Source organism: Gopherus flavomarginatus, chromosome 15, assembly GCF_025201925.1.
Source record: "Gopherus flavomarginatus isolate rGopFla2 chromosome 15, rGopFla2.mat.asm, whole genome shotgun sequence".
In the NCBI taxonomy this organism is placed as follows: Eukaryota; Metazoa; Chordata; order Testudines; family Testudinidae; genus Gopherus; species Gopherus flavomarginatus.
The window spans coordinates 13,091,800-13,109,647 of record NC_066631.1 but is presented as its reverse complement, the minus strand read 5'-3'; the positions used below and the strand labels follow the sequence as shown (position 1 = coordinate 13,109,647).

At 46.0% G+C, this 17,848-nt stretch overlaps 1 protein-coding gene across 2 annotated transcripts in view; it reads left to right on the top strand.

The window, feature by feature from the left end:
* Positions 1 to 354: 354 nt before the first annotated feature.
* Positions 355 to 17,848, top strand: part of GGT5 (gamma-glutamyltransferase 5) — a 43,475-nt gene continuing 25,981 nt past the window's right edge. The window contains exons 1-2 of one of the 2 annotated variants that reach the window (XM_050924491.1): positions 582 to 670; positions 10,942 to 11,149. Coding sequence is in view for 1 of the 2 variants with exons in the window: in XM_050924489.1 (XP_050780446.1) it covers positions 510 to 670 (161 nt within the window). In the remaining variant the exon portion in view is untranslated. Of the gene's footprint in view, positions 671 to 10,941; positions 11,150 to 17,848 lie in introns of both variants that reach the window. The other variant, XM_050924489.1, reaches the window with a different exon arrangement.

Genomic DNA, 17,848 nt, shown 5'->3' with positions numbered 1-17,848 from the left:
TTTTTTGTTGGCGGGAAAGCTCTTTCCTGCCAACAAATAGCAGCTACACTGCACACCTTTTAGCACACAGCGGTAGTGGCAGAGCTGTGTTGCTAAAAGGTGGCTCTGAAAGCAGGGAAGTGTTGTGAAAGATTGAAGATTTTCCCCTGAAATGCTCCAGGAGTAAATGGGTTAATAGTTTTCATCTCAACTTTCAAGGCAATCTTTGGAGTGTTCTGCCAAAATAAGCAATTTATGTTCATAAGAGAGGAAAAAGTCTTACTGAGATTTGTGTGCGTAAGAGGGTTCTGCACACACATTTCTTAACAGACATATCAAGGCACTTAACAGACTGTTTCCTTCAAAGCCACTGTGGGGCAGTCAATGAGCCCAGTTAATGCGAGCTCCCTCCTATAGCTCTCGCAGCTCCAGAGCAAGACAAGACAAGAGTCTCCACCAGACGCAAACCTTTACTAACAACAGGACTGAAATCCTCTCTCTCTGCTGCACTGGGGAACGTCAGGATAGCCATGTCTACAAAGAAGATCTGCTGTCTTGTGCTGCTGGTCCTAGGGCTCCTGGCTATTGTAGTTTCTGTCATTGTAATCCTGGCGCAGCCCAAGTGTGCTCCTGGAAGTTATCTGCATGCTGCTGTAGCAGCTGACACTGAAATCTGTTCGGACATTGGCAGGTAGGTGCATGGACTTTTCTGTTTGGAACTTGTATATGTAGTGCACGATGTAGAGCCAGAGTGAAAGACAGGTAGATAATACTAGAGGTTATAGTTAAAATCAGCACTTCCCAGTGACTGAGCAGGAGGCACTGGGTTTTACCTTCTCCCCTAATCCTCAGTTTGAAGAGTTATGCCAGATACCTGAGCACAAGTTCCTTATCGTAGGTCAAGTTCAGTCCTGGTGTAAGAGCTCTGAAGTCAAACATTCTTAGCCAGCTCTGCATTTTAATTTAATTTTAAATGAAGCTTCTTAAACATTATAGAAACCTCATTTACTTTACATGCAATGATAATTTAGTTATATATTATAGACTTATGGAAAGAGACCTTCTAAAAATGTTACAATGTATTAGTGGCACGTGAAAATCAGAGTCAATAAATGAAGACTCGGTACAGCACTTCTGAAAGGTTGGCGACCCCTGGTCTAATGTGACCACATTATCATAAGGGAGGTGTCACTCTCATTGGATCCAAGAACTCATTACACTGTGTGGGACAGACCCTGACATAAGGATATGAAGGACTTTGGACCCCGTGAGGGTCTCGGGATGACACCTGCTAGGGGTGACAGGTATGCATGTAAACTCTGGCTGTCATGATACAGTATGTTCTCTCGGTGACTTGTAGGAGGAATTGCTGACTAAATCTCTCATCTGGAGGGAAAGGTGGGTTCCTTCCTTGAGTAAGGTGATGGCTAGAGGGTTGAGGCTTGAGTAGGGTGCCCTCAAAGAGGCCATGAAGGGGCTAGAGGTGCAGCTAGCTTTGGAATTTGTTACACCTGGCTCAGCGAGTGGCCGAGTCAGGGAGGTGAGGGCTCAGCACCTCGTGTGATCAGACCCTGACCCATGACTCAAGCCACTTATGACAGCAGCAACATTTCAAAGGCATCATTTTCTCTTGTCTGCACTGAGTGTTTTGCTAGCATCCAATTCTGACTCACATTTACGGCCACCATGGCCAGTCAGGGAGCATTGCTGTGCTATTGGAATAAGGATGGCCCAATGTTACAGAGAGTGGGATTCAATACCCGGCTTCAACACAGAGTTTCTGGGTGACCTTGGGCAAGTCTCTCACTGTACCTCAGTTCTCCCTCCATGCCTCACAGGGGTGCCATGAGGGTAAATCCATTAATGACTGTGAGGTGATTGGGTACTGTGGTGATGTGGGCCAGAGAGGTTCCTGAGACAGACAGATACAAGGACAGATCTCTAGCTAGCCTCAGCCAGACCTCACTTAGAATAGATTAGAATAGAATCATAGGACTGGAAGGGACCACAGGAGGCCATCTAGTCCAGTCCCCTGCACTCATGGCAGGACTAAGTATTATCTAGACCAGTGTTTCCCAAACTTGGGACGTTGCTTGTGTAGGGAAAGCCCCTGGCGGGCCAGGGCCGCTTGTTTACCTGCCCCAGCCGCAGGTCCAGACAATCGTGGCTCCCACTGACCGTGGTTCGCTGCTGCAGGCCAATGAGGGCTGCGGAAGCAACAGCCAGTACGTCCCTCGGCCCATGCCGCTTCCAGCAGCCCCTATTGGCCTGCAGCAGTGAACCGCGGCCAGTGGGACCCGCGATCGGCTGGACCTGCAGACGCAGCAGGTAAACAAACTGGCCCAGCTCGCCAGGGGCTTTCCCTTCACAAGCGGCATCCCAAGTCTGGGAAACACTGAGCTAGACTAATCCTGAGAGGTGTTTGTCCAACCTGCTCTTAAAAATCTCCAATAATGGAGATTCCACAACCTCCCTAGGCAATTTATTCCAGTGTTTAACCACCCTGACAGTTGGGAAGTTTTTCCTAATGTCCAACCTAAATTCCCTTGCTCGAATTTAAGTCCGTTGATTCTTGTCCTATCCTCAGAGGTTAAGAACAGTTTTTCTCCTTCCTCCTTGTAACACTTTTTATGTACTTGTAAACCCCTCTCAGTCTTCTCTTTTTTCCAGACTAAACAAAACCAGCTTTTCAATCTTCTCTCATAAGTCATGTTTTCTAGACCTTTAATCATTTTTGTTGCTCTTCTCTGGACTTTCTCCAGTTTGTCCACATCTTTCCTGAAATGTGACGCCCAGAACTGGACCTAGTATTCCAGTGCCATGGTTATAATACATCCCAAAATGATGCTGACTTTTTTTGCAACAATGTTACATTGTTGACTCATATTTAGCTTGTGGTCCACTATGACCCCCAGATCCGTTTCCTAGGCAGTCATTTCCCATTTTGTATGTGTATAACTGATTGTTCCTTCCTAAGTGGATTACTTTCCACATCTCTTTGTTTTCTGTCCAGCATTTCATACTGGACAATAAAGAAAACCCTGTTGTTGGTTGTGTTTCTGAGTCCCTGCTTCAGGGAGCAGGGCTATTGCATTGCTGGGGCACATGCATGAAAGCCATGGGAAAACGAATGAAGTATCCAACTCAGCTAACCTGGGGATTTTCCTATTCAGATGCCAATGCTGTGGTGGGGACTGTTGTATACAGGTATCAGTCTGCTCCTCTCCTCCTTCCAGGCTTTCTCCCACAGTCACCTCAGCTGCTCCCAGGGCTTCAGCCATCGCCTTTATGTTGGTGACTTGGAAATCTACCTCACTACACCATACACTTCCCTGCTTCTGCCCATTTCCCACACATTCAGCTCCCTCTCTGACCTCTGACACAACTGATAATCTTTCCTTTCCTTCAAAACCTTTCCTTCTCTCTGGTTCCTTTTTTCATCAGCAACTGCACCACCCTCCCTGTCACATAGTATCATCCTGGAGCCTCATTCTGCTCCTACCATCTATCTTCTCACCAAATCCCACTGCTGCTTCCTCTGTAGCATCTCTGAAACCTGCCCTCTCCTCCTGGCTCACACTTTTGTGTTGGAGCTGCCATCGTCTCTTCCCCACCATCCCACACAGAGCTCCCTTCAGCCCATGTCACTTTGACGCTATCCAGTTTTCTATCCCTGGATTTCTGTTTCAGTACTGAATGAAAGTGACTCAAGTGATTTCAAAGGCTCAAATCCCTAAAGTAAAAGCAGCTCTCCTGAACCCTGACCTAGTTATTTCCAGATTTTGAAACTTTGCTGGTTTTTTATTCTTGAGTCAAAAATTTTTTTAATAAAGTGTCTGCCACATGCTTTACAGTGAGCAGCGATTAATGAATGGAGATGAGATTCCTGTGGCATGACATACTGCAGCATCTCACTAGCTTCCTGACTGTCTGATTAACAATGTTTAAATCAACACTTGATCTGAGCTCCAAGGAGCCAAAAGCAACCCAGGCCCCATCCAACTCCAATTAAAACCAAAGGAAAGATTCCATTACTTCAAGAGAAGTTCTACTGGGCCCCTTATAATAGGAGCAGCTGTTCCCTGTCCTGAGGACAAAACCCTCTGGGCACTGCTCTTTCCCACTCTAATGAAATGTTTGTCTGGAACTGCACCAGTGAGCGAAGCTGGGGAGATGGGAGGATGCTCTTAGGAAAGTCCATCTCCTTCACTGACCTGACCCTGTACTTGAACCTTGGCAGCAGTATAACTCCAGGGTTCTACTCCAGGCGCTTCAACTAACCTGTGGTTGGCAACTTGCAACCTCTCTGTGCCTCAGTTTCCCCATTTATGATGATGATAATTCCACCTCGTGGATGTTTTTGGGGCTTGGTTTACTATAATGTTTCTAAAGCCCTTTAGATCCTTTAGAGAAAAAAGCTGTACATATGTGAAGTCTCACTGTCCTTACTGGCACAGATTCTGTGCTAGATTTATTGTTACTAACTCAGTGGCTAAGAGAAAGCAACTCCGGCTTCTGGTGATAAAAGGATTTCCAGTGCTGAAAGACGACTAGGTCCCTTGTGGTGTAATGGTATGCTTATGGAGGATGGAGAGGGGGATAGGACTATTATATTATTGTCTCTTCCTGCCAATCCAGTCTACAGACTCTGGACAGAGAGTATATGTCGTAGATTGAGTAGGAAACCTGAGTGCATCCAAACTTTCCCTTTGTGGGAGCCATAGATGTTTGAAATCCACAGATGTGAATTTTGTGGCCTCAGTCCAGCTCCAACAATGGGGCCTTTTTCCCCCTTGGCCCACAAAGCATACAGATGAAGAAGTATCTAAACATGAATCCTGAGGAATCTGTTTGTCCTTAGCATTCTGCACAGAGGAGTAGTCAGACCAGGTACCATCCCCCACACATGGCCTGAATCTCCCAGTCACAGTGCATCCTTTCCCTTCTCTGCTCTTTTAGGTCATTATAACCCCCTGTGTGAGCATTAGAAGAGGCTTTTCCTCCCAAGCAGACAAAAAACTATGTATTCCCATCCCCGCCTGCCTCCCTCCATCTCCTGGTGGGGCTGTCTGCTCAGAGCTCTGGTCAGAAACCCACCTGCCCCAATCACCACCTCTGCAGTGTTCTGTTTTGCCTGCTATTGTTTCTGAAACTGAAAGTGGGGGCATGAGCCAGCAACAGGGGGTGACAGAGGATTTTGGAAAGGTAGACCACAGAAGAAGAGTTTGTTCCTAGGAGAGGAAAGGCAGGGCCAGTTGGGAATCACTGCAGCTGGGAATCCTGTCTTGACTTGACCTTCCCTCCCAGCAGCTATCAATCTTCCAACCTCCCCAGTACATACTAAAGAGAATGCTGGAAACTAGTCTCTTTTGAAGCAGCATCCCCCAGGGGCTTTGCTAGTTTCCTTGTGGCTTAGCTCCTAAAGGATGGGGGAGCTGGGAAAGCGAAAAATTTTACAACCAAGCGATGTTCACATTAATATGACTCCCACATCCTAAGCCAAGGATACGCTACAAAAGTCTTTTGCAGTTTTGAAGACCTCTGGTGTTTCTTGTGAATCTTTCTCCGCATCCTGAGGGATCTCCTCCTAGTTTAAGCATTATCAGCTTGGGCAATAAACATTCCATAGGAACAGCTGTCGCCTATACTCCTGATAAGCCATCTGAGTCAGCCAAGTCAAGGGCTGGTATTGTCCTCAGGCCCAAGCTTGCATGAAGAAGAAATATCTCCCAAGAGTGTTTAATGCCTTCACATTTCCAGGATTTACCCAATTGAAGCTACTACTGCAGCAGTTGTTCGTTAACTGGTTTTAGGCAGGAGGCTCTAGAAGCTTTAGAGCCTCCTGCATCGTAACTAGGCCTGATTGTTTGACGTGGCAAAAAATGGGAAAATTTACAATTTTAGTAAAAATAGAAAAAAAGAAAGTCACAGGGAGGGGGCAGGGATGGTATCGAAAGCAGCAGCCTGGCTCCGATCATCTCTGTGTGAGGTAGAAATGGATAAGCAGGACTGATGTGCAGAGAAATGTGAAACTGCAGAGATTGGAGAGCTGCTGTGAGGCCACCAGGCTAGCCCTGCCTAGCAGCAGCAGCAGCAGCAAAGCCTACACATCTAAACACTTGGTTTTTAATTATAGGTGTTTACATTTAATCCTTGACTCCTTAAAATTGGTCCTTATCTGCCTAGACCTTTTTTAGCCTGTGCTTGAACCTCACCTTGTCTATGTGGAGGCCTATGCCTGATGTTTAACCTCACGTCTGTGCACACAATTAGCCTCTGGTGCAGAATGGTATTGCCTCCTCTGCTGTGCACCATACAGGTCCTTGCAGGTGTAAAAACAACTGATGGAAAAGGTTACAAATGCAACCATGGGTTCAGCAGGGATGCCTGGCTTCACCTGCGGCAGTTCAGGGGGGACGGGCCTCGGTGGCCGTTCAAATCCTGTCATGTTATTAGTATGAACTGGGACTGTATAGGTCATTCTTGCAACCAAAGTCCTGTAGTGGCACCAAATCTTGTATAAAGGGGGTTAAATAAGGTGTCTAAGACAAAGTTACGGTTTGCTGGTTATGATTATGCTATCTGTATGCATGTATCATTTTTGTATTTAAAGTTGTAAGTATTGGCTCTGTTCTGTCTGTATTTCAAACTTATGCTATGCTTCTGTGACACCTCAGACAGTTTGGCATCAGCACTGCCTAGCCTGCTTGATGGCTCATTAAGGATCATCAGCTATACTATTGACCCATTGAGAGAAGGCAGATGCACCTTGTGACTCAGCAAGACATGCAGGGACATGCCTATGGACAAGACTCTAAGGTTTTTCCATGCCATGTGCTGGATAGTTTGTCTGTGGAACAAAGAAAGAAAGGCAACATGACAAGAAACTATAAAAGGCTGTAAAAAGCGACAAAGAGTCCTGTGGCACCTTATAGACCAAGGTTCGGCAACCTTTCAGAAGTGATGTGCCGAGTCTTCATTTATTCACTCTAATTTAAGGTTTTCCGTGCCAGTGATACATTTTAACATTTTTAGAAGGTCTGTTTCTATAAGTCTATAATATATAATTAAACTATTGTTGTATGTAAAGTAAATAAGGTTTTTAAAATGTTTAAGAAGCTTCATTTAAAATTAAATTAAAATGCAGAGCCCCCCGGACCAGTGGCCAGGACCTGGGCAGTGTGAGTGCCACTGAAAATCAGCTCATGTGCCGTCTTCGGCACATGTGCCATAGGTTGCCTGACCCTGTTATAGACTAACAGACGTATTGGAGCATAAGCTTTCGTGGGTGAATATGCACTTCATCAGATGCATAAAAGGCTTCTGCAACTCCTCCATCTTATCTTCAATCCTGCTTCTGACCTCTGGAGAGACTTTGCTACAAACTGAAGCTCTAAACAAAGGACTGAATGACCTATCCCAGCTGTGGATGTACTCCGGAGACTTGATTTGAACCTGCAGTTTATTCCATCACTGCTATAAGCCTGAACCAAGAACTTTGCCATTACCGTGTGTAATTGATTCCATTTAACCAATTCTAGCTCTCCTCCATATATTTTTCCTTTTATGAATAAACTTTTAGATTTTAGATTCTAAAGGATTGGCAACAGCGTGATCTGTGGGTAAGATCTAACTTATATATTGACCTGGGTCTGGGGCTTGGTCCTTTGGTATTGAGAGAACCTTTTTTCTTTTACTGGGTTATTGGTTTTCATAACCATTCGTCCCCATAACGAGTGGCACTGGTGGTGATACTGGGAAACTGGAGTGTCTAAGGGAATTGCCTGTGTGACTTATGGTTAGCCAGTGGGGTAAAACCAACGTCTTCTCTGTTTGGCTGATTTGGTTTGCCTTGGTGTGCAAAGGAACCCCAGCCTTGGGCTGTGACTGGCCAGCTTTAAGCAATTTGTCCTGAACTGACATTCTCAGAAGTGTCCCACCAAAGCCAGCACCATTACATATCCCATGAAAATAAAACACATAACTGGGACACTGCTGTGAATTTTTAAAAAATGCAATTACACAGGGCCTTACGGCACCGCATAGCCAGCCAGGGTTGTAAGACCCCTGCTGGGAACAACCATCTGGCATTGTGAGGAAGATGCTGGCTTGATCTTCTGTTTGTGATTGTTCTCCACTGTGGTCTCTGAATCCACCATAAGAAATCCCTCTGGATTCCTCTGCAAGAGCTCCTCTGGCTGTGGCTGCTTTAACAGACTGGAATGAAATGTGGGCGTGGAGTGGAGCCAAGCTCTTATTTATTCTCCTTTGCTGCTTCCCCTCCAAAGGGATTGTTAAACTCTAAACAGTCTCTCCCTGTTAAAAGACCTTTGCTCATCAGTTGCTGTTCTTGCTGTCCGGAACCCTCCAAGGGTCAATGCTCACTGTCTGATGCTGCTGAGAATAGAACAGAGCCCTGATATTAGTGGTGCTGCTTTGCAGCTCTGGATGGTGCCTGTCCTTTGAATTCTGCTGCCTTCTTTGCAACTCGTGCTACAAGTCCAATTGTAGAGAGAAAAATGTGTAACTGGGCAGGAGTCTAGTGTGTTGGGGCATTCTTTCATCTACAAGAGCCGGTGAGAATTGCAGCCTCTGATGGAAATCCAGGATCAATGGAACCACAAAACCTACCCTAGTTACAGGAAAGATTCCTTTAAAAGTGCCATGTTTGCCGAGTGTCTCAACCCTCACAGTCATAATCAGTAACAGAACAGGACATTGGCAGTTGCCAAGGTATGAAAAGGTTCCTAAACTTCAGACTAGGCCATCTAATGCTATGATTTAATCAGATGCAGCACTCATAACCTAGGCTGGCTTTGTACTTGGATGGGAGGCCTAAGGAAAATCCCAGATGCTGCAAGAAATGGTGTTGGTGATACAGTACGTGACGACCTTCCCTCTCTATCAGCCCAGTGCCTTTATGTAGTGTTGGGAGAGAGAGGCACTGAGCTTCTTGAAATGTCACCTTTCAATTGAGTAAGAAGTAAGAAGTAAGAAGAAGTAAGCAAGTAAGAAGTGCTATGTGCTTTTGGACAGATGCTGTATTTGACCACAGAGATGGTAGCATTTTCAGGATGGGTAAAGTCATTACCACATATGTTTTCATCAGTCAGTAAAAGGAGTACATAAACCACTCAGGGGTCATTAAACACTGCATATTTTCGTGGTCATCTTGTCTAGGTTTCATAACATAGTTAATGTGTGTTAACAAAACAACGGATTCAAAATTAGAAATTGCTCTACTTTGACAGGAAGATGCATGATCCTCTTGCAGATTGTTAAAAGGAATCACTTCCTACTTAGCTCTGACAACATGATTATTATTTGTATCATTGTAGCACCTAGCACCTCCAATCATTGTGCAACGTGGTGTCCAGACATGAAAAAAGAAGACAGTTCCTATCCCAGAGAGCTCACAACATGTGAGATACAATGCAGCGGACAAACGTTTGGCGTGGGTTGGAAGGATGAAGCAAATGAATATAAAATGAATAGAGTTTAGCAGAAACCACAGCTTGCCATTTGCCTAACCAAGAGCAGACAGGATTCCACCCGCACCCCCTCTCCCTCTGCTTCCATGCCCCATATTAGTAAAGTACATTCATCAGCATTGGGCTGGATTGTGAATTACTTATTCCAGTTTATGAGCATGAGTAGTGACTTTTCATAAGTCAAGAGTGGACTTTACATGAGTTCTAACCAGACTTCAATGGGTTCCAGAAGATGCGTCTTTGATATCAGGAACACTCTGACTATTTAATATACAAATATTATTTATTTTCATTCTTAGGCCTGGCTGCAGGCACCTCCCATTGACCTCAGTTGGAATCACATTTTAAAGCATTGATTTGGCCTGAATTTATTAACTTGTGTCAAGTTGTGCTAGAGAGAGTGCATTACTACACACTGAGGTCTAACCATTTTGTATATGTGGCGTTACTATAAAGCCCTAGAAGTGTTTGTTGTAATTAAATAGTGTTTTATCACACAGTGTTGCTGTTGTTAAATAAATGTTGCCTTTGTTGGGAATTTAAAAGCTTTAAGCAGCAGACTGAGGCCCTTGGGATCATGCGTGTGACTTATAGACTCCAACTTGCTGATAGATTTGTCACTGGGGTCCCAGGGGAGCCACACTGGGATTACTTAATTAGGGCAAACTGCAAAGACTGGGGCAGACAATCCCCAAACTGGTGGTCATTCCAGGACTTAGATCCACCAAGCTAGCCTCAAAACAACTTCTGCAATACCTTACTGGTTACCCAGAAACCAAAACACAGCTCCCTTAAAGCAACCCAGCCTTAGGCCTCCACCCAGACAAGCAAGTCAAATATGATGAGGATTACTGAAAATCTTATTCACCATAGAAGAAAGTTCTACCAATCCCAGAACATCAGACACATTACCTCCCAGGTTAATGAATATTTCAGATCTTACCCAAATACACACTTACAGCCAATTCTTATTGACTAAACTAAAATTTATTTAAAAAGAAAAGAGGGACAGTATTGCTTAAAATAGGGGTCGGCAACCTTCGGCACGCGGCTCACTAGGGTAAGCACCCTGGGGGGCCAGGCAAGTTTGTTTACCTACTGCAGCCGCAGGTTCAGCCAATCGTGGCTCCCACTGGCTGCAGTTCGCTGCTCCAGGCCAATAGGGGCAGCGGGAAGCCGCATCCAGCACATCCCTCGGCCTGTGCCACTTCCCGCAGCCCCCATGGGCCTGGAGCAGCGAACCGCGGCCAGTGGGAGCCGTGATCAGCCGAACCTGCAGATGCAGCAGGTAAACAAACTGGCTCGGCCCAGCAGGGTGCTTACCCTGGTGGGCCACGTGCCAAAGGTTGCCTATCGCTGGGTTAAAAGATCAGTATGCATACAAACATGAGTGCAGTTCTGAGATCAGATTTATACGATGGTGAACTTTGTAGTTGCAAAGAGTTCTTTATAGTCCAACGTTAATTTTCAGGGTGATCCAGATGGGACTGGAGATCTCAGAGAGCTTCCCTTGCATAAAGTATCAAGCAGATCTGAGATGAAAGGATCAGGTCCCAAGAGTTTTTATACAGTTTTCTGGCAGCCTCTTGACCATACAGTCCTGGATGAAAAATAGGTTTTTGATGTAACCTTCTGTTTCCCAAATATCACCTGTAATTAACTACATGGATTAATATAAGGTAATTTATCCATTAAGTAGTTCATATATAGCTTACCACAAACTTTAAAGAGACATACAGACAATGACATTATTTCACTCACATTTCATCTAAATATTAATATTTCCTTTTTATCTCTGAATCAATAGCTATAGTAATAGACAGGAATTGTCTGTTTACATGGCTAACATCTAACAAGATATAAGTAAACACATGCGATTAGGATCACTTCTAATTCTCTAACAATAGAGGATTACATTTCAAAATTCTATCCCATCTAACATGAAATGGCCCTAACTGCCATTTACATAGTTTTCTAACATGTCTCTAAAGATTGTATCTGGGTCATTCAGCCTGCTAGCTGCTTAACCCTTTCTGGCTGTCTGTCACAGGAGTACACTGAACTAATGTGTTTAAAATGCAGAGGGCACTGGCTCTGAATTCCCATGTGTGTTTGGATTGGGTGGAAAGAATTGTCCACAAAGGGTAAACACTCAGTGTATCTCCTGGGATTATGCAAGAACTGCTCATCTTCTGGCAAAGATAAGCAACCAGTGTAGTGCGTGAATGAAGAGGGCCTAGGGGTTCTTTAGGTTGTGGTATTTCCCACATAATGTTAAATATTCAGAAGGGTGTGAGTGATTTATCTGTGTTGCTCTAAAAAAAGGATAATGGCCAAGGGGGCATAGGACAATGGTGAATGTGGTTTATAGGAATTGCAAACATTGTCATAAATTATAAAAGCAGCAAAGAGTCCTGTGGCACCTTATAGACTAACAGAAGTTTTGGAGCATGAGCTTTTGTGAGTGAATACCCACTTTGTCGGATGCATGACATCATCCACTCTTTGCTGCTTTTACAGATCCAGACTAACACGGCTACCCCTCTGATACATAAATTATAAATATAGCTGTAAACTCAAGTGCTGGAATCTGTGGTCTCCTTTATAGAAAGGTCAGCAGCTCATATGATGGTCACAGGCTTTTTATATTTAAAATCCTGTCCCTCCTTCCTTAAAATCTCTTATGCTAGAGGAAAAACTCCACATCTGTCCAATAGTGAAGGGAACTTCTTATAATGGGTGGAAGTAGAGAAGAGAGACAGATCTTTCAGCACATCTTTAACCAACCCAGGGCTCTGCATTCACTGCTGCTTCTTCACATGGAAGCTCCCCTCAGGGAACAAGTGGAGAGTGGCAAATTTGTTCCACTTGAGAGATAAAGACAGGCTGGAAACCTGGTCTCTGAAACAGAAATTCCAGTGATTTCTGTGGGAGCATAGGAATAACCCCAGTGGAGCAGATCAATGACCCATCTAGTGCAGTATTCTGTTTCTAGTAGTGGCTAATCCTGGATAGTTCTGAGCAAATAACAAAATATAAATAGTGATACACATACAGACCCAATTTTACAGCCTGATACCTTCACAGAGCTGCTTGTGCCGGCATGCCCCAGCTAGTGTCCCAATCCAATGTTTCACACCTGGCTTTTTCTGTGTTGGGATCAGCTATCAGAGTAATTTAGCATGACTTAAGTACATCAGTCAAGATCAAGTTAATGGAAAATTCCCAACTGTAAGGGCCACCTGTTTACACAAAGAGTGTTCTTGTAGATCCAAATCCATGAAGATTTTTTTATACTTGTGTTTCTGAGAGGTCCTTGCGAAACAAGACCCCACAGGCAGAAGTGGCTCGTGATCAGTGGGTAAAATTAAGTGCAATTCCCTTTTCTCTAAGCCCAAGTCTACACTAGAAACTTTTTCTAGTAGAGTAAGATTGATTGGGGGGGTAGGTGACTTTTTTTGCAGGTGACATTCCTATACTGGGAAAAGCCCTAGTGTAGGTGCAGCATAAAAGTGCTTTTGCTGGGATAGCTTATTTCACTCAGGGAACTCAGGTCTATCATCAGAAGCACTTTTTGCCAGTGTAAACTGCATCTGCACTAGAGCAGGGGTTCTCAAACTTTTGTATTGGTGACCCCTTTCACATAGCAAGCCTCTGAGTGCGACCCCCCCTTATCAATTAAAAACACCTTTTAATGTATTTAACACCATTATAAATGCAGGAGGCAATGTGGGGTTTGGGGTGGAGGCTGACAGCTTGCGATCGCCCATGTAATAGCCTCGTGACCCCCTGAGGCATCCCAACCCCCAGTTTGAGGATCCCTGCCCTAGAAGGTTTACCAATATAACTATACTGGAAACCATTTCTAGTGGAGACTAGGCTTTACTCTTCCCGGAGAGTAGCATTCAGGGAATATTGAGTGTATCCTGTTGCTAATGCTTAGCTGCATGCTGCTTGGTTCTAAGGCTACTAGGGCTGAGAGGGGTGGGGGGCGGACCCACTTAAATGAGAAAGAAACGGTTGCTTGCTGTAACTGTGGTTCTTCGAGATGTGATGCAGACAAGTGTTCCGCTTGGGTGTGCGTGTACCCAGTGCGCTGGAGCTGGAAACTTTTCCCCAGCCTAGCAATCTGCGTGGAAGACAGTGATCGCACCTCCTGGCTGTGTGAGGTGGTGCCGCCCTGACTCCCCCTATAGTTCCTTTGCACTGAAAGCCCGTGAGGAGACTCCAGTGCAGAGGGGATGAAGGGTGGGTCACATCTCGAAGAACCACACTTACTGTAAGTAACCATTTCTTCTTTGAATAGATGCAGACACGTATTCCCCTTAGGTGACTCACAAGCAGTACACCACTCTAGAGGCAGGGCTTGGAGTCTGCGCAATTGAGATCACAGGGCTGTCCTTCTGAGGCTGCGTCCACTCTTAAAGATGCAGTAATAGCATAATGGTCTGTGAACGTATGTATAGATGACTACATGGCAGCCCTGCAAATGTCCTGTATGGAAACATCACTGAGGAAGGCCATCAATATCACTTGCGCTCTTGTGAAGTGAGCCATATCTACTGAGGAGGCATAGCTGAAGCTATCTCATACATAGCCTTGATACAGGATGTTACCCTTCCAGAGATGGTCTGTGCCGAGACCTCTTGCCCCTTCATGCGGTCTGCATATGACACAAACAGGTGAGGTGTAGCACAAAGTGGTTTAGTCCTGTCTAGATGAAAGACTTGACTTCGCCTAACATCCAGATTATGGAGGCACTGTTCTCCTGGGTAAGAGTGCAGCTTTGGGAAGAACAGATAAATACACTGCGTGATTCAGATGAAACCGAGAGACCACCTTGGATAAAAACTTTGGGTGTGATACATACATGTAGGAACTAGGGGTGCTGGGGGTGCTGCAGCACCTCCTGGCTTGAAGTGGTTTTCATTCTATACAAGGTTTACAAAGTTTGGTTCAATGACTCTCAGCACACTCACTATAAAAATTGTTCCAGCAGTCCACTGTGGTTGCAGCATTACATTCAGCTCCCCAAGGACAAAGTAAAGCAGCTCAGCCATTAGGGCCTGCAACTCACACCTGCCCTTGCTGACTTGATGGCTATCAGGTATGTGGTTTTCTGAGACAGGGGGCAGTGGGCAGGCCGCAAGGGGCTCAAATGGAGGGCCCATCAGAGCTGCCAGAATGTTTAGGTCCCATGGGGGAACTGATTCTTGGACCAGATGATGTAAGGGGAGAAGCCCCTTCAGAAATCTCATTACTATGGCACTGGAAAAAACTTAACTTCCCTTAAATTGGGGGATGGAATGCAGATATCGCTGCCAAATGTACCCTTGGGGAACTGAGCACAAGGCCCGATTTCTGAAGATGTAGCAGATACTCTAAGATGTCCTAATGGAAGCCCCTGTCATTTGGGTCACATGGGTCAAGGACCACACTGAGAATCTATTGCAGCTCACTAAGTAGGCTGTCCTAGTGGAAGACTTCCTACTGTTGAGTATTGGACAGCTGCCAAGCACTGCTCCTCCTCTTCATTCAGACATGTAGCAGCTGCACCGGAAGTTTCAAGGAGCTGATTGCAGGATGGAGGGTGGGGCCGTAATCCTGAGTGAGCAGATCAGATGGAGAGGATTTGGTATGGGAGGCTGACCCGACAGAGCAAGGAGATCTGAGAAGCAGCACTATCTCAGCCACACTAGTGCAATGAGATGAGCTTGTCCCGATCCGCATTGATGAACTATGGAATGATTGGAATAGGGGGAAAGGCATACAGAATTGCTGACTGCTAACTGCAGTGAAAGGCATCAGAGATGGAGCCTGCCCTCCCAGGAGCAGAAGAGGTGGCACTTTCAGTTTTCCCTTGTCACAAATAGGTTGATCATGGAGATGCCCCATGTTGTGAAGACAACTCTGCTGAAATATCTGCAAGACAATTTTGCACCCCTGGTAAATGGATTGCTACTGGAATGATGTCTGCCTCAATGCAAAACTGCCACAGGTTGATCGCCTCCGGACAGAATGACTTGGAACTTGCTTGTTCACATAGTACACTGCAGTGGTATTTTCCCTGAATATGTGAACCATTGAGTGTCTGATGCAGTCCCAGAATGCATGGCATACATTGTGGATGGCCTGAAGTTCCAACACACTGATATGGAGGGAGGTTTTCTGTACCGACCCCAGGTCCTGCACCCTCAACAAGTTCAGCTGCGCCTCCCACAACCCAGAAGGGAAGTGTTGATAATCACCAACTTGGTCAGAGAGGGCTGAGCGAAGGGGTCTCCTTGGCGCACTACATTGTGTAGAGAATCCCACCAGCACAAGTGGAGGACTGGTGGAGGAAGTTGAACCATAAATTTCAAGTATATAAAAGGTTGTTACAAGGAGGAGGGAGAAAAATTGGTCTCTTTAACATCTGAGGATAGGGCAAGAAGGAATGGGCTTAAATTGCAGCAAGGGAGTTTTAGGTTGGGCACTAGAAAAAACTTCCCAACTGTCAGGGTAGCACTGGAATAAATTGCCCAGGAAGGTTGTGGGATCTTTGTCATTGGAGATTTTTAAGAGCAGGTTGGACAAACACCTGTCAGCGATGGTCTAGATAATACTTAGTTCTGCTTTGAGTGCAGAGGACTGGACTAGATGATCCTCCCAATCCTACGATTCTATGATTCTGTGCTGATGCCACAGGCAGTGTTGGTCTCATCACAAACATTGGTAACAGAGTGCCTGAATGTGTCGATGTTGAAGGTGGTGAGAGTTGATATGGGAGCACTTGCAGAGTCAAATGGAGTGGGGCCGAAAAAGGTCCCAGTGCCGCGGTCCCCTACACTGATTCTAGTGCCAGTTCCATCCCCACCATGGCAAGGGGAGGATCTGGATTCAGTGCCGACAGACATGTAGGTTCAGTGACTTGCTCCATCAGAGGGGCCATAAGTAGGAGGGTCCTGGACCAATGGTCAGTTCGGGACTGAAAGGCAGAGAAGGTCTGCGGCTGCCTGAGATGTCAACGATACCGGTACCGGCATCTCCCTCATCAGTACCAGACTCAATGGATGCCGGGAGCTGGAACCAGAGTCAACGGCATGGAGTTTCTGCCCTTCCCACTCGGTACTGGGGAAGGGTCAGAGGTACCCGTGCCATCCCATGTTCCAGAACCAGCCCCGTGCCAGTCTTCGCTTTTCCCGGGGGAAGCAGAGGAGTTGCCCTACAACCTGGAAAGATCCTGATTGGTCTTATGAGACCTCTTCCTTGACATGGATGATGGAGAATAACTCCTCTGTCTCTTCAGCAAGGTGCCTGCTCCAGAACGAGAGATGGTTTTCAAGCCTGAGGGCAATCTTTGGCCTGAGAAGGACCTTAGTACCAGATGAGGCTGCATGGCCTGTTGAAGCAGATGTTGCTTGAGGCAAAGGTCTCGTGCCCCGAGTCTGCTTTTTAAATGATTTACAGATCAAACAGCGCTCCTAAGATGGGCCTCACTGAGACAGAACATGCACCGTGGAGGTGTGGGGGGGTCACTGTTGGGGCTCGCCTCTCCACACGAAGGACAGTGTTTAAAGCCTGGTGAGGGCATCAAGGGAGGAACACTATCTACTAATGCTATCTAACTACTAACTAATTACCTATGTACAGTAAACTAGGCTTAGAGTAAATGCAAGGTTGTAGGATTACAATCACAGACAGATTTTCAACTCCAGAGAAGGAACCAAGAAGGGTTGGGGCAACAGCACCTCATATAGCCAGGGGAGGGGCCGCAGCCCTGAGGTGCAAGGGCTGCCCTTCTATGGGCACTGCTAGGCAAAAACCTCTGGCACCGGCACGCTAGATGTGTGCACACCAATGCGGAATTCAGGTCTGCATCTACTCGAACAACTTCAGATTACTGAGCCAACAGACACTGTCTGAAGTGTGTTGTGGAGGTGACATGCTTTGGTCTTGGGCAGGCAGTGGAGTTAACAACTTCTTTAATTGGCATCCTTGTCTGGCCAGCGGAGGAGTGGTTGAAAACAAACCTCACTGTTGCCAACTGTTGTGGTATAAGGTGTTTTTCTTAAAGCCTCAGCTTCTGGAGGCAGAGGCGGCTCTAACTTTTTTGCTGCCTCAAGCAGGGCAGTCAGGCAGCCTTCGGTGGCACACCTGCAGGAGGCCCCCGGTCCCACAGCTTCGGCGTACCTGTCACTCAATTGCCACTAAATCTGCGGGACTGGCGCACCTCCCGCAGGCATGCCACCGAAGGTGGCCTGACTGCCACCCTTACAGCGACCGGCAGGCTGCCCCTTGCGGCTTGCCACCCCAGGCATGCGCTTGGAGTGCTGGTGCCTGGAGCCGCTGCTGTCTGGAGGCATGTGATTAGGTGAGAATCTCAGCTTTCGTTTGAA